Source organism: Gavia stellata, chromosome 11 (assembly GCF_030936135.1).
Source record: "Gavia stellata isolate bGavSte3 chromosome 11, bGavSte3.hap2, whole genome shotgun sequence".
Taxonomy (NCBI): Eukaryota; Metazoa; Chordata; class Aves; order Gaviiformes; family Gaviidae; genus Gavia; species Gavia stellata.
This window is the reverse complement of record NC_082604.1, coordinates 21,644,300-21,657,593: the sequence shown is the minus strand read 5'-3', so window position 1 is coordinate 21,657,593 and position 13,294 is coordinate 21,644,300. Positions and strand designations below refer to the sequence as shown.

General features: G+C 37.7%; 1 protein-coding gene across 3 annotated transcripts in view; it reads right to left on the bottom strand.

The window, feature by feature from the left end:
- Positions 1 to 13,294, bottom strand: part of PEX5L (peroxisomal biogenesis factor 5 like) — a 41,740-nt gene that overhangs the window by 17,179 nt on the left and 11,267 nt on the right. For 2 of the 3 annotated variants that reach the window (XM_059822453.1, XM_059822454.1), the window contains 4 exons: positions 7,679 to 7,790; positions 5,695 to 5,904; positions 4,437 to 4,563; positions 3,185 to 3,281 (listed from right to left, as the gene is read on the bottom strand). In XM_059822453.1, coding sequence (XP_059678436.1) covers positions 3,185 to 3,281; positions 4,437 to 4,563; positions 5,695 to 5,904; positions 7,679 to 7,790 — 546 coding nt within the window. The remainder of the gene's footprint in view (positions 1 to 3,184; positions 3,282 to 4,436; positions 4,564 to 5,694; positions 5,905 to 7,678; positions 7,791 to 13,294) is intronic. The other variant, XM_059822455.1, reaches the window with a different exon arrangement.

Here is a 13,294-nt window from a genome sequence, read left to right as displayed (position 1 = left end):
TAACAACCATGCTGCCTTTCGTTAGTACAGGAAGAGAGGGGATGGGAATGGAGTGCCAGCATTGGAGAACTTCTCATCTCCAGCTGGTGATGGGGTGGGACTCTGCAGCTGCCTCCCTTAAGGGGAGCGCAAGGTTGAGGTATGGGTCAGGGTGGAATGGATACATCTGAGGCGCGGACACTCTGCATACATGGTGGTTTGATATGCTCACCACTCTACAATGGAGGTGCTGTAGCTGCTTGCTGGCTGTTGTCTTCAGGGACAAAATCTTCCATTCCAATGTATTTGCACACACTTTCCTGCGCTTGTAGTCTGCTTATGTGCTGTTGGACCTTAACTGTTGGTGAGAGGCTTAAATCATAGTCTTAACTTTTGAGCAGGTCTTCAAATAGTGAGCTAAACCTGTCCCTTCTAACTCTTCATTTCATTAGAGTAACTGGCATATCCAAAGAGAGCTAGGGCCTTTAGTCTTACTGTAGCTATTTGGGAGAAGTGGGGAATAAATTTTGCATTCTAAATATTGTTGCCCCAAACTGCAGATTTCTAAGGTTTACAGGCTTTGCGCTACATCTTTGTCTAAGAGTGCTGACATATTAGAATTAGGTACAGTTTTTTAGCATGTCATGGTTTTTGTGCATGCATTCTGAGTGAGCAATAAAATAATCTAAAATGCCCAGGGAGGTATTCAGAGTTAAAACATGAGCAGACTTTATGCATATACAATTGAACATATTATCTCCCTTTGCAGTTTGTAATTATAAGAGAAGAAATAAACCTTCAAAAAAACCCAAACACTGTAGGATATCTCAGTGCTAATAAAAGCGTAACAAGGAACTTTCCAGAATGGCAGATAAAAGAAAGAGCAAAGACGTTTTGGGCCAATGCAGTTTAAGAGTTAATAATAGGTAACGTATGATGTGAGTAGAATACTGAAAAGCAAGACGGCCACATCCGATGACAGCCACCATGCTATTGCCCCTTCCAAGCATCTTTATTCCTTATTAATTCAAAGCTTGTCTTTGTGATTTTCTATTGGCATAAGTGCTGGTAAACACAGGATTTTGTTAAGAAGATTGCATAATTTTAATGAAAATATGACCTAGTTACTTAGTATTCCACTTTGAGGAACTAAATCTAACATGTCAAAGATGAGTGATGAAGGTGATTGTCTGAGAAATTGCTGATGGAAAACTGCAGGAAGTTTGACAAGATGAAATCTTTAGGGTATGGCAGAATCTGTTGCATATGCAAAGGTTACCCTTAAATGAGGTAGACAAGATCTATAGAGGACAAAGTATGGAAAACATATGCTTTGATAAAAGCTGTAACGTGATTTCTTTTACAAGCAGATTAAGAACTCAGTCAAGACAGATGAGCCTGTTTGCTGGGAACTGACAACTGTGACAGTCCAAGTGTAAGCAGGATGAAGCAGGCAGTAAATGAAAATACTAAATTTCTAAGTAACCAACTAGAATAAGAATGCAATCTCACTTCAGGTCATTTCTCTGCACTACTAATTACCAGTTCAACAACGTTTCAAGACTTGAATGGATCACAAGTTTGATAAAAAGCAGCTTATGATAAAACAAAACAAAACATTAAATATACCAGAACAACAGATAAGAATTTTATACTCTGCTTCTCTTTCAAGTTGGCTGATTCAATGACACATTTTTTTATTTTGAAATAGCAGTCATTTTACAAAATAGTATGGAGTCTCAACTGACCAAACTTATACTGAATTTAAAATGTGGATTTTTGCTTCTGCAGTTATTCTAGTGGAAGATAAACAGGAAACAGACCATATAAAGTAGAAATGTTGTATACTAAATTTGTAAGTGCTTTTACAGAAAGCCACAGCACTTAAATTCTGTGACTGTCTACTTGATTTACATGCATCTCTGTTGAGTACAAACTTCCTGGCATTTAGATCTATTAGGCTGAGGAACAGCCTCCTAAAAAGGGGTTAGAATTACTTAAAGATAATCTGGACACAGCTTGTAAAAACACACTGTCCATCTCAAGTGGATGATATTATGCAATACATCTTTTCCATTACTAAGATGTACAAATCTATTGCACAGAAAGGAAAGACACCATGTATTACAACTAGTGTTAGGCTTTCCAAAGGGGAAAAAAAATCCTGTTTGTAATGTAGAGATGGCAGGGAAGTAAAGGAGACTTCTCCTAACCAAAACACAGGAATGGATCCTGATAACTCGGTTCTATTTCTATTTTCTGCAAAAACTGGTGCATAGTCTCAGGAAAGACATTTGGCATTTTAGTGTCTCATTTTCCATTTTCCAGTGAGGCTATTATTTTCCATTAATTTCCAGATTTTCCATCTGACAGAAAGATTTTGAAGTCCAGGCCTAAAAATAGCTGTGGAAGAGGAGAAAATTATTTTCAACTAAAAGTTAATCCACCAGACAACTCTCTCTTCCCCCTGCCAGTGGCATTGTCTGAACTTGAAATTTTTCAATTAAAAAATAAGAAGCAGGAAAGAAGGTGTATAAGCACATTATCTATGTGAATGCATATATGTTTGCACATATATATGCATACATACATACCTAAAACCATACAACTCTAAGTAATCACTTCCATGAGGTTCCGTACAATATACAGTATGACAGTGGAACTGGGCAAATCTACAAACTTTCAGCCCAGAGCCCTCTGTATTAGAGTTTCTTCTCCAGCAGTAAAAAGCCCTTTGACCACACTGCTTTCCCACCTATGGAGATAAACTGCTAATGAACGTTGGCCTAATGATTCCTTCCTGTATCCCTTAGCCATTTCCCAGTTCTGGGGATTCCTGGTTGACCAAAAGACCTTCAGAATAGATATATTACAGGGAGAGGGAACCACGAGAAGTTTGAATTTCAGAACTGGAGGAAGGAAAAAAAGACAGTGCTGTAAATTGTAGTTTGAAGTCTTTCTCTCTGTACAGGAAGGTCACAGTTCACTGCAGTATTAAACTCTGAATGTTTGAGGTGCTGACATAGTTAAGTTAGTTTCATGACATACTAATTTGAAAGCTGTGTGAAGATTCAGCTGTATGAGTCTTTTAACTGATGATCCTGAAAATACCCCTTAAATAGTTCTTCCAGAATGTGAATGGTTAGCCAGTGGGACAATTCCTACTTGCCTTTTTATTGTTAATAAATCTACCAAATCCTCTTACCTGTGTTGCAGGTGCAAGTTCTAATTCTGACGTTGAATCAGAGTCCAAGGCACTCTTGACATTAGTCAGCTCAGACTGTGATCTGTTTTCTGTGGACCTAGAAATAATGCATTTACATACTCATCACTGCACACTAAGACATGCTGCCTTATGTCTTTCAGGTTCATAAGCACATACTGATTCATTAGGTTACTTCTTTTAACTGTCTTGTTTAACTTGCAGTTATCAAAAGTGCCTGAACTCTTCTCAGTGTTCCAACTCTTATGCTTTTCAGTCACATGCAGACAATGGTTAATACAACAGAACAGAGTCAGGCCTGATTCACCAGTAGAGCCCTGGGTATATATTGGCATGAAACTAGTATAATGGAATGAAGATTTTGCTTCTATTTCATAGCCAGGCAAAATGAGGTTAGGCAATGACACAAGACTGTACCTGCAGTCAGTGTCTAAGTATCAACCATCACATTACAAGACTTCACCTTGGCATACGTGCATTTTTGTGCTGCAATATCCTAATATTCTTTCTTCCTAAAAAAGGAAATCCTGGTGAGCAAAATGAAGTTAACTGAGCAAAGCTTGTGTAAAGCTCGGAGTTAATGAAACACACAGATAAAGGGCAGGTTAAGATAGAGGATAAGCATCATTTGGTCAAAAACTGCTTCTAGCATATGAAAATGCTAATTATGGTTATGCATAATGTAATGAATGAGTGTTGCTTACATATCAAGAAGGCAGCAGAATTAATCTACATGAACCGTTCCCAAAGGCAAAGTCCAATTCTTCCCTCATTTACATCCCCTGCAATTTTAGTTGAACTGTGTGAAAGAGATACTACTTGGCTTGGATATTTTATCTTGCCTCTTCCAGTTATACACAGAAATTCTACCCTCTTGGTAGCAAAACCAAAATACACTGGATATCCTGTGACTGTCAAATCCCTGCCAAGTATCAGTTTTTACTCATTTTACTCACATGTTTGTCATTGGTTTTGGATCACTGCATGCCTCTGTAGAATTCTCACCACCATTTATTTAGTAATTGCACCTGTTACTTTTCATAACATTAAAAATTGCTGGCAAAATGTCATTTTATAATGTACTTGCTTATGATACGTTGTCCAAAATGTCTGCCTGAACACATTTAATGTAGTAATATCAGATTTAGTAATATGACTTGTCATCAAGCGAGCATTTCTGTCCATTAAGAGAGCTGGACTGGAAATATTTTTGTAAGGGAAGAAAGAGTTGTACCATAAAAGCTCTTTTGATGGAGCTCTAGATGATGATGGTGTTCGCTCCGTAGAAGTGTGGACCTTGCTACTCCTGTCTCCATGAAAATTGACGTCATCCCATTTCTCTAGCTGTGTCTGAATATCAACTGAAAAATAAGAAAAGAAAATATGAATCTTAAAGAAACTACTGCAGAAAATTTTATCTCCTCTGTTAAATGTAGGTTATAGAGAAAATGGTGCCTTCAAAGACTATATTTTAGTTAAGGTCCAATATACAGAAATGTTGTGCACCTTTCTAGCTGATATTCTGTGAAAATATTTGGGAATTCACAATGTTTTTCTAAACATATTAGCATTCATAGTCAGACTGTCAGAGGAACTCTCAACTTAAAATCAGTGATTTGTATGTAATTTAGGTCTGTTGATAAAATTATATTAAGTATTTGGTAGTTTTGGATATTTTTAATTTCCTAATTGTAGTCAAATGGTAAAAATAAAACTTCTTTTAGTAACTGCCATTTAAAAATTACTGTGTAGGCAACTGATATTATTCAGTCATATGTCAGACTTGCTTTGCAAAAATCAAATGTTCAGCTCCTGTTTGAAGATATAGTTCTCTAAATGAATTTCTGTGCTGATGAATGGAAAATTTGCTACCTTGGTATAAATTACATTTACCTTGCAAATTTCTCAGTTGCGGTGCAAGTAATTTAGTTTGGATGGAACTAAATTAAATTCACCTTTTCCAAAGCTCATCTATAGATCATGCTTGGCAGGATATTGAGTTGTGTTTGGGATTTTTTTTCAATCTGTATAAATATAGCTCTTTTGTCAAGAATGGATTTTTTTTTCTCTTATATGCATAGATAAAGCAGTATTTACAAATATCATGTGCATTTCTGACATCTGCAGTTCTGAGAAGGACATCCAGTATGGGCTGCCTCTGATTTGTGTCCTTTACCCATTTCTCATGACACCCCTATAGATTTTTCTGCCATTTTACTGACCCTGACTAAATTCTTTTTTGAAAGAATCCTTTCAAAACTTTATTTGCACATTTAATAACAACTTAATAGGTATCATGGCAAAGGCAAAAGCAAAATGCGTTTACAGGGACAAAGCGTTTCAAGTAGTTTATAACGTGGAACAAAAGTTACACTCCCTGCTAAAATGCGGTGCAACAAAAATCCTGGTGTTGCTCGTTATTTTGTGATAGCAGCAAGGAGAAACTTGTGCTAAGCAAGGCTATGTAGCACTGATAAAATAGCTACACTTACCTAAATCTAGTGAAGACTTGTCTGAAACTCTGACAGCCTGGACTTTCTGCTCAGTATCCACACTGATAAGGTCAGAATTGTCTGTCTTCTTTCTGTGGGTTGAAGCTTTTAAGCCTTCACTTCTTGATGGATTCTCTGATTTCTTTGCTTTGTTTTGGGTTTGTAAGACAGGTTCACTAAGATCCAAAAGATCCAGACCTGTTGATAATACTTAGAGACAAAATGCTAGAATTTAATGTTGTTTTAATTCAAATAGCTCATTTTAAAAAATTTTGTTTTAATTGGAAAAAGAATTACTAATGTATTTGTATTTGACTAGAGTAGATGTATATTTCCTGGATGATGGGCAGCATATTCAAATATGACTAGGGATTAAACAGGATGCAGTTTAAAAAAGCTTGATTTGCATAAAAGGATTTTCCTCCCAAAATCTTAAAGACATCTTAGGTCTTACTCCACAGATTTTCTTATGTTGTGAGGGTTCCCTGCACAATTGAGCTTTTAGATAAGATTTGGTTTAATCTTTCGATTTATCAAGTACTGGTAACAGCTGCTTAGGGCACTACTGTTGTGCCACATGCCATTACGGAAAAAGCTGAACAGTAGACAGCTTCTTGGGTCATAAAGGAATAATGATATGTTCAGTAATGGTTTCTACTGATGTTCCTGTTTGTCTTTTGGGGTATAACTATCGACTACAATTCTAAATTCTACTGCTATACCTATTAGGAACTATATCAGTAAAAAAGGCATGCTCAGTTTCAGTTCTTCATTTAAAAGTTGCTTAGAGTAACATTTAAAATTCTTTAGCACATAAAAGATAGAAAAACTCCCTCTTTATCATCGTTTTATGGGGCAGGTGTTTTTGACAGATCAATTTGTATTGCAGTGCTTTATCTGTGTTCTTGGTAAATCACTGAATTTCATCAATCTTCATAGAATTTTTTATTTTGTTATTAAATCTAATTAACCCCCCCAAGGCAGATATAGGATCTGAGGATACTTACTTTTTTACAACAAACACCAGTCTTAAACAACCTGAAATATTTCTATTCACCCCTGTAATATCTTTAGCTATATATAAAAGGGAAGAATATTATTTACAATTGTTATTTAATTCAGTGTTCCAGTTTTTGTTATTAGAACTTGCATATTGCTTTAGACACATACTAATTAGATGAGAACATAATCACCCAGCTGTCAATTAGTCATTTTAATAATTTGCATGTATATATAAATTTTAATTAAATGGCTTCTAACAAGCCAAGTCATTTTATGAGACAGCAATAGAACGTAGTAGTGCTATGCTGATTGTATTGTATCTCAGTTGATCTGCTCAACTGCTTTGATTACCTTTGCACAAATACTGAATAGGAGGAGGCCAGTTTCTAAAAACACTTCCAAAGGACAATATCCTTCAAATACAGTTCAATATAATTCAAAAGGCTTTCAGAATTCACTCTTACTTTTTATTATCTGCTCTACTACCTCACCACAACACAAAGGAGCTAAGAAATCTGTTAAATACTTTCACTAATAAAGTGTCCGAACTCAGCCTGGATAAACTTTTTTGATATCTTTTCCCTTTTCTCTGACATCCCATCCAAGTTTTTATTGAAGAAAATCCTTCTAGAGTAAGGAATGCGTTTGGTTAAAACTAGACTAAACATGGCTTACCTATAGGTTAAAATTTTGCAAAAACAAAGATTGAGAATTGGTCAAACTGACACGTACTTTTTGTTGAACTTCAACAAGTTCCCCTTAATTCAACCCCAGAGATCTGCTAGAATACATGTGATTTGGATCACATCAGATTTGCCCTCAAATGTAACGAACAAAGTTTTTTCTACTAATAGATCAGGCAATTATAACTCATAATTTTGTGCAAATAGTAACAAATCAAGAAATCACTTGACAAAAATGTACCATAATTAAGATGAAACTAAAATTATCTCTCTAGTGAGAAGTAAGGAACTTTGTTTACCTGCAGTATTTGATGTTACAGGCCTTGCAACAGCTTCTGGTTTAGTTTCACAGAGAAAGTCATCAATGGAGGGGCTCAGAAGGGGTCTGCTTTCTTGTTGCTCATTCACCAGCTAGCAACAAAAGAACCCAGGGTCACAGAGTGTTGTCGGCATGCAGAATTTAGAGAAATAAAATATATTCTCACAATATCATGCACTTTATTTTTGATTGTGAGAGTAAGGGATTGCAATTAGAAGATGTACAAATAGCTCTGGGCTTAAAATAAAAAAAAATTTAGTCACTCTTCTGGGGCAAAATTATATTCCAGTTTTACAAATTGCACAAAAATAAAGCAGCAAGGTGATTTTTCCATAGCAATTATTGCATACTATTGCTTATAGGGCTAAAATATACAAGGCCTGATATATCTCCCTTCAAATCAGTGGGTGAAGTTGGCCTCCTCTATCACCAGCAGACTAAGCAGGGATATTTTAGTATTGGGAAGTGGTCTTTTTTTTCACCAGTAACACGCTTCCCCACAGAACTTGCACAATACCATTTCATCTAGCAAATGTGCATTAGCCCATTAAACAATAACCCGCTGAGACAGAAAACACTTCTCTGCAATACAAAGACATATGAATGACAGCGGATGGAGCCTGGTGAATGTATGAACTTCCTGCATGAGTTTTGACTGTGCGAAGACTCTTAATACAGTTTTTATTTATGAGCGGTTTTCCCTTTTTATTGTAATTGCATGAATGCATTGGTTTTCTGCTACCTAAAAGAAATCTCTATATTACAGGTTACTTCATGTATTAGGGATTAAAAAGACAAAACAGTAAAACAGTCTCATAAATAAAAGTCTTCTCTCTGCAATCTATCTCTGATTGGAGGATCAAGACCTAAGCTGAGCTGGATGGATGTCTGATGGTGTGGCCTGCATTTACTTTATCTTTGATAATGTGAAAACATGTTTTCCCTCTGACTGTTGCTTTCATCTGGAGCTATTTCAGCTTTACTTTTATCATCTCTGCTCTCCTTCTCTCTGTCCTGTTCTCACTCTTTTTCTGTTGTTGAATTTTCAAAATTTTCTCTCATATATATTTGAACTTTCAAATTTAGGATGGCGAAAATGGTATTTACTCATCCTCATTTTATATTTGTTATATATTTTATATACATTTTATATATTGTTATATATTTTATATACATTTTATATACTGGCATTTAGCTACTCCAATAGCAGGATTGCCTCTAAAGTTATTACAGCAAAACAGCTTAGATTCACTGTTGTTCGGTACTTGATTTTTGTGTTACAAAGTTGCAAGAAAATACTGGAGCTATTGAAATAAAAAGTCCATTATTTTGATGGGTGAAATACTTAAGCTGGTACCTAATGCTGACTGACTGTATAATACATGCACTTATTCATTTGCCCAGGACCTTAGAGTTTTGCACTGAAATACCAATTTACATGAGTGAAATGGAAGATAGATGAGTGATTGCTCGCCCAATTGTGCAAATATGGGCACTTAATTTAGAAATCTGGCAATAATACTGTCCCAAACTAATTCTGCATATGCTAAACCCAGACTGCAGATGCAGCTTACAGAGGACTTGATCATGTGTTTTTTAACTCTCCAAATTGATTGTCCAGGTTGCTGTCTCATTCAACACACAGAAGTTAGTTGCTTTATTTGGTAAATCTTAACACTTTATTGGAAATTGCATTTATACCAGCTGCAAACCTTTGATTTCCATTAAACGTGGCTCTACAGTACCCACATTATCTCCAGGTCTATACTTCTACCTAATACTGATATTTAAGACTTAAGAGGACTTTATTTTTCTGTTTATGATTTGGTGACACTCCTTACTAATTTCTTTTGGTGAAAAAATGAAGGTGGATGCCTAGTTAATTCTTGTCCAAATTACTTTTAATATTTTTAACGTTTCTTTATGATCAACTCCAGATATCAGCAAAAATTGCTTGAATACATTTTCCTGTTTACATTTACACATCCCATACTAGGAACTAGCATCAGTAACAGCTGCTGCACTTTTGCAACAAGTTGCATGTTCGGGTGAACACAGCATCCAGCAGGAAGATTATCAAAGCCTCTGGATCAGCTGGATCTTCAATGATCTATTCTGTGAAATACTAACAGCATAAAGAAAAGTCCTACACCATTTGGAGGAGGACAGGAGGGAAGAAAGAAGGCGTTCTATAGGAATCACTGTAAATGTAAAAACTTCATAGGAAATATTCTGTTTCTGTATCTATAAGAGTGTATCAATAGGTACATTATGGCGTAAGATTTGGGTGCTTATCAAGTTTCTCATTACATTCCATGGAAATTTTCTTTAATAGGAAAGAATGGGAGAAGGAGGGAATTAAGAAGGATTATGAGAACCAAGACAGCCAAGATCACTCACTGGCAACAGTGAAGACTAGAAAATCTGAAGACCAACTGGAAAGGCAATTTATTGCCCAAACCTGTTGTGGGGATAGGAGGATAAACTCCGGGAAGAGCAGCAGTAATGCTGAGAATCAGAATCGTGGAGGGGAAGAGGACTAGAATCAACAAAGCTCTGAATTTCTTCAGGCTTCAAGTGAAGTATGAAGTAGCAGATGTCTGGCAAATATTTTTTCTTTTCAAATCAGATCCCTAGAAATTTCTTTATTATGTTGTTTATATAAGGAAGACCTGCTCAGCATCAGGCCTTCATTAGTTTGCTACCAACAGCATGTTGTTTAAAGTCCCTTGATAAAATTGTACCACCAAACTGAAAGACTGATGGTAACATCCACTTCTTCATAATCAGTTTTGCCAGCAAACACCAAGATTTAATTTTACTAAGTTGTGTCTTCTTTCAGCTGCATTTGCAGCATTTCTGTTTAATTAGGAAACAAATAGGTTCCTCTTCTCTGACTCTCTTACTTTGTGAACATATACACTAAATTCATCAGACGTGGGCCACCCAAATGATCAAAGGAATAAAGAACACATTTTACAGGGAGACTGAAAGAGTTTGACTTGCTTAGGCTAATGAAATGAAGATTGAGTAGGAATATAATTATTCTTCATGTATACGTAAAGGGAGAGTGGTTAGATGACATTGGAGGAGGAAAGTTATTTCAGCTATAGAGAAAGGCTGGCACGACAACAAAGATATCTAAACTGGCCATGAATAGATTTGGTCTTGGAATGAAAAGAATCTTTCTAACTATCACAGCAGTGACGTGTACGGACAGTATATTTTTAGGGTAGGGGGACAAAAAGCCTAATTATTTAAAATGGCTTTTGAGAATCTTTCTGCATGGCTGTTTATGATGTGATTGCTTTTGAGAAGTGGACTGTAGCCCAGAAGATCCCTCTCAGTCCTGTGTCCTATGGTCCCATGACTAAGGACTGGAAGCTGTAGGACTGTCTTATTAAAAGGATTGTTCCTGTGAAAAATCATGTTTTCAACTGAAATATTTGAGTCAAACCAGATAGCAAATACATGATCAAGTCTACTAATTCTCAGTAAATACAAACTACATATGTACAGCAATAGAACATATTAGAAAAAAATATGTTTTTGACATGAAGCAGACATTTCATGATGAATAAAACCTTCACAGGTTAAAGAGTGCCATGAGCTGATATTTTTGCTGTAGTTAAGCAGGCAGTGGCGTAGGTTTCTGACTTTACTGGGGATGCAATGCCAATTGGTGAGCCCTCGGCCTCAGACTTTGAATTTCATTTTGCTGCCTCATATATTGTACCAAATATATCCCTAGTTTCACTCTGATCAAGTTATTAGAGTTATATCAGGCATGAATTTGGAGCAGCGCTATAAAACATTCATGAGATGAAAACTATTATCTATATTAAAGTAATAATTTATGGTTCTCAAGCACCTTTCAGGGTGAATATCACAGAATGCTTTAAAACATTCATGAATCAAGCCTGGCACCACCGCAGAGTTGAGAAGTATTATCTCTATGCTGCAGATGAGAGAAGCAAAGCGAAATTAAGAAAGCTGCCCAACGTCACCCGGCCCTGGAGGAAACGGTGTTGGGAGCAGGAGCCAGGCGGCTGGAGCTGCACCGCCGCACAGTGTCTGTGTGTGCAGTATTTGTACACACGCCAAGTGATATAGACAGCCTGTGGAACTGTTGATTTCTGAGTAGTAATTTAGCCAGTGGGTGCCATAAATTCTCATAATGTCTCTAAGAACTTAATTTTCTTTATAAAATTTATTGTAATTACAGAAAGAGCCCACGCATGCCTTTAACTGAAGGATATCTAAAATCAGTGGAGAGTGATATTCCCTACTACTAATCCATCTGAAGAGATTCATCCCTAGTATAAAATACTCCTTCTAAATTCCAATGAATTTTCTGTGACTGAGTTCTGCTGTTAGACAGCACAACAGAAAAAGCTACTTTTTCTCACCCCAGTGCTGCTATTGGAATTTTTAGTTCCACAAATACATGGGGTTTTTTTGGTGCTTTGGGAGACACATTGGGAGAGTCAAAAGTGTCATCTGATGGCTGGTATCAGCCCCACTGCTTAAATATACTCCAAGCGAGGATTATTTAGCAATCTGAGACAAGGCACAGAGGCAGGGTCAGGCGGTGGCAGCTGCTGTGCTGGAGGCCATGTCTGCCATATTTCCTCTCAGCACAGGCTGGGCAGTCCAGCAGCCCAGAGCACTAAGGGCAATCACCCAGTCTCCATCTCCTGTGCCTTGTCACCTGCCCCATCCCCAGCTGTCTGCATTTATTCAGCTGATGTAGTTTATTACTTTTAGCTGCCCTTGCTGATGAATTTTCCTTTCCCCAGGACTCTGGCCTGGCTAGTGGTTTCCGTGCTGCCCCTAGAGCTGCTGTGAGATGAGGAGGAGGTGGCAGTGGCAGCTCATGGCCGTTCCTTCTCTAGATGATCCTCAGGCCTGAAGGGTAGGTGGTAGCCTAATGAATGGTGCTGGTTTGGGGTCAAAAATATCAAACCCTAGGTGGGTCTGGGTGTGGGTGTGCTGGGGCAGGAGGGGAGGCATTGCTGTGGAAGAGGTGCAGCGCTGGCATCCTGAAAGGGAGCAGTAGCCATGAGAGGGATTTTTTCCTTCTAGCCAATACCCAGCCTCATCTCAGCTTCCCTCAGTCACCCACCCAGCTCCTCTTCCTCTGCTGTGCCATTGCCCCTAAATTCTCCCAGGCCTTATTTTCTCCCCTTGCCTCCATGGAAGTGCCCTTCCTGGTAAAACGCCTCCCTGAAGCCTCGGCCCCAGGGCCTCTCCTCAGGTCTGGCGCTGCCCTAGGGAGCCTGTGTGGGGCACGGTGAGCGCCCGGCTGCTACCGCGGTGGCAGCTCTGCTCTCCTGTAAAAACTTGTTTTCTGCTCATCTTCAGGGCCTTTGGCTTATGGTTTTAATGCGGGTGCCTCTCGCAATGCTGGTATCGGTGGTGGTGTGTTTTACTACGCCAGAGACAATGTGCGATTATGTATATATACAGCAACTGCTGTGGCTTTGGTTTTGCTTTGCTCCTAGTGTCCATCTTGCGTTGTAGTAAGCATTATGAAATACCTAGGGAGTAGCCCGATTTCAAATAAAAAAAGAAAAAAGGGGTGGGGTGGGCAGTT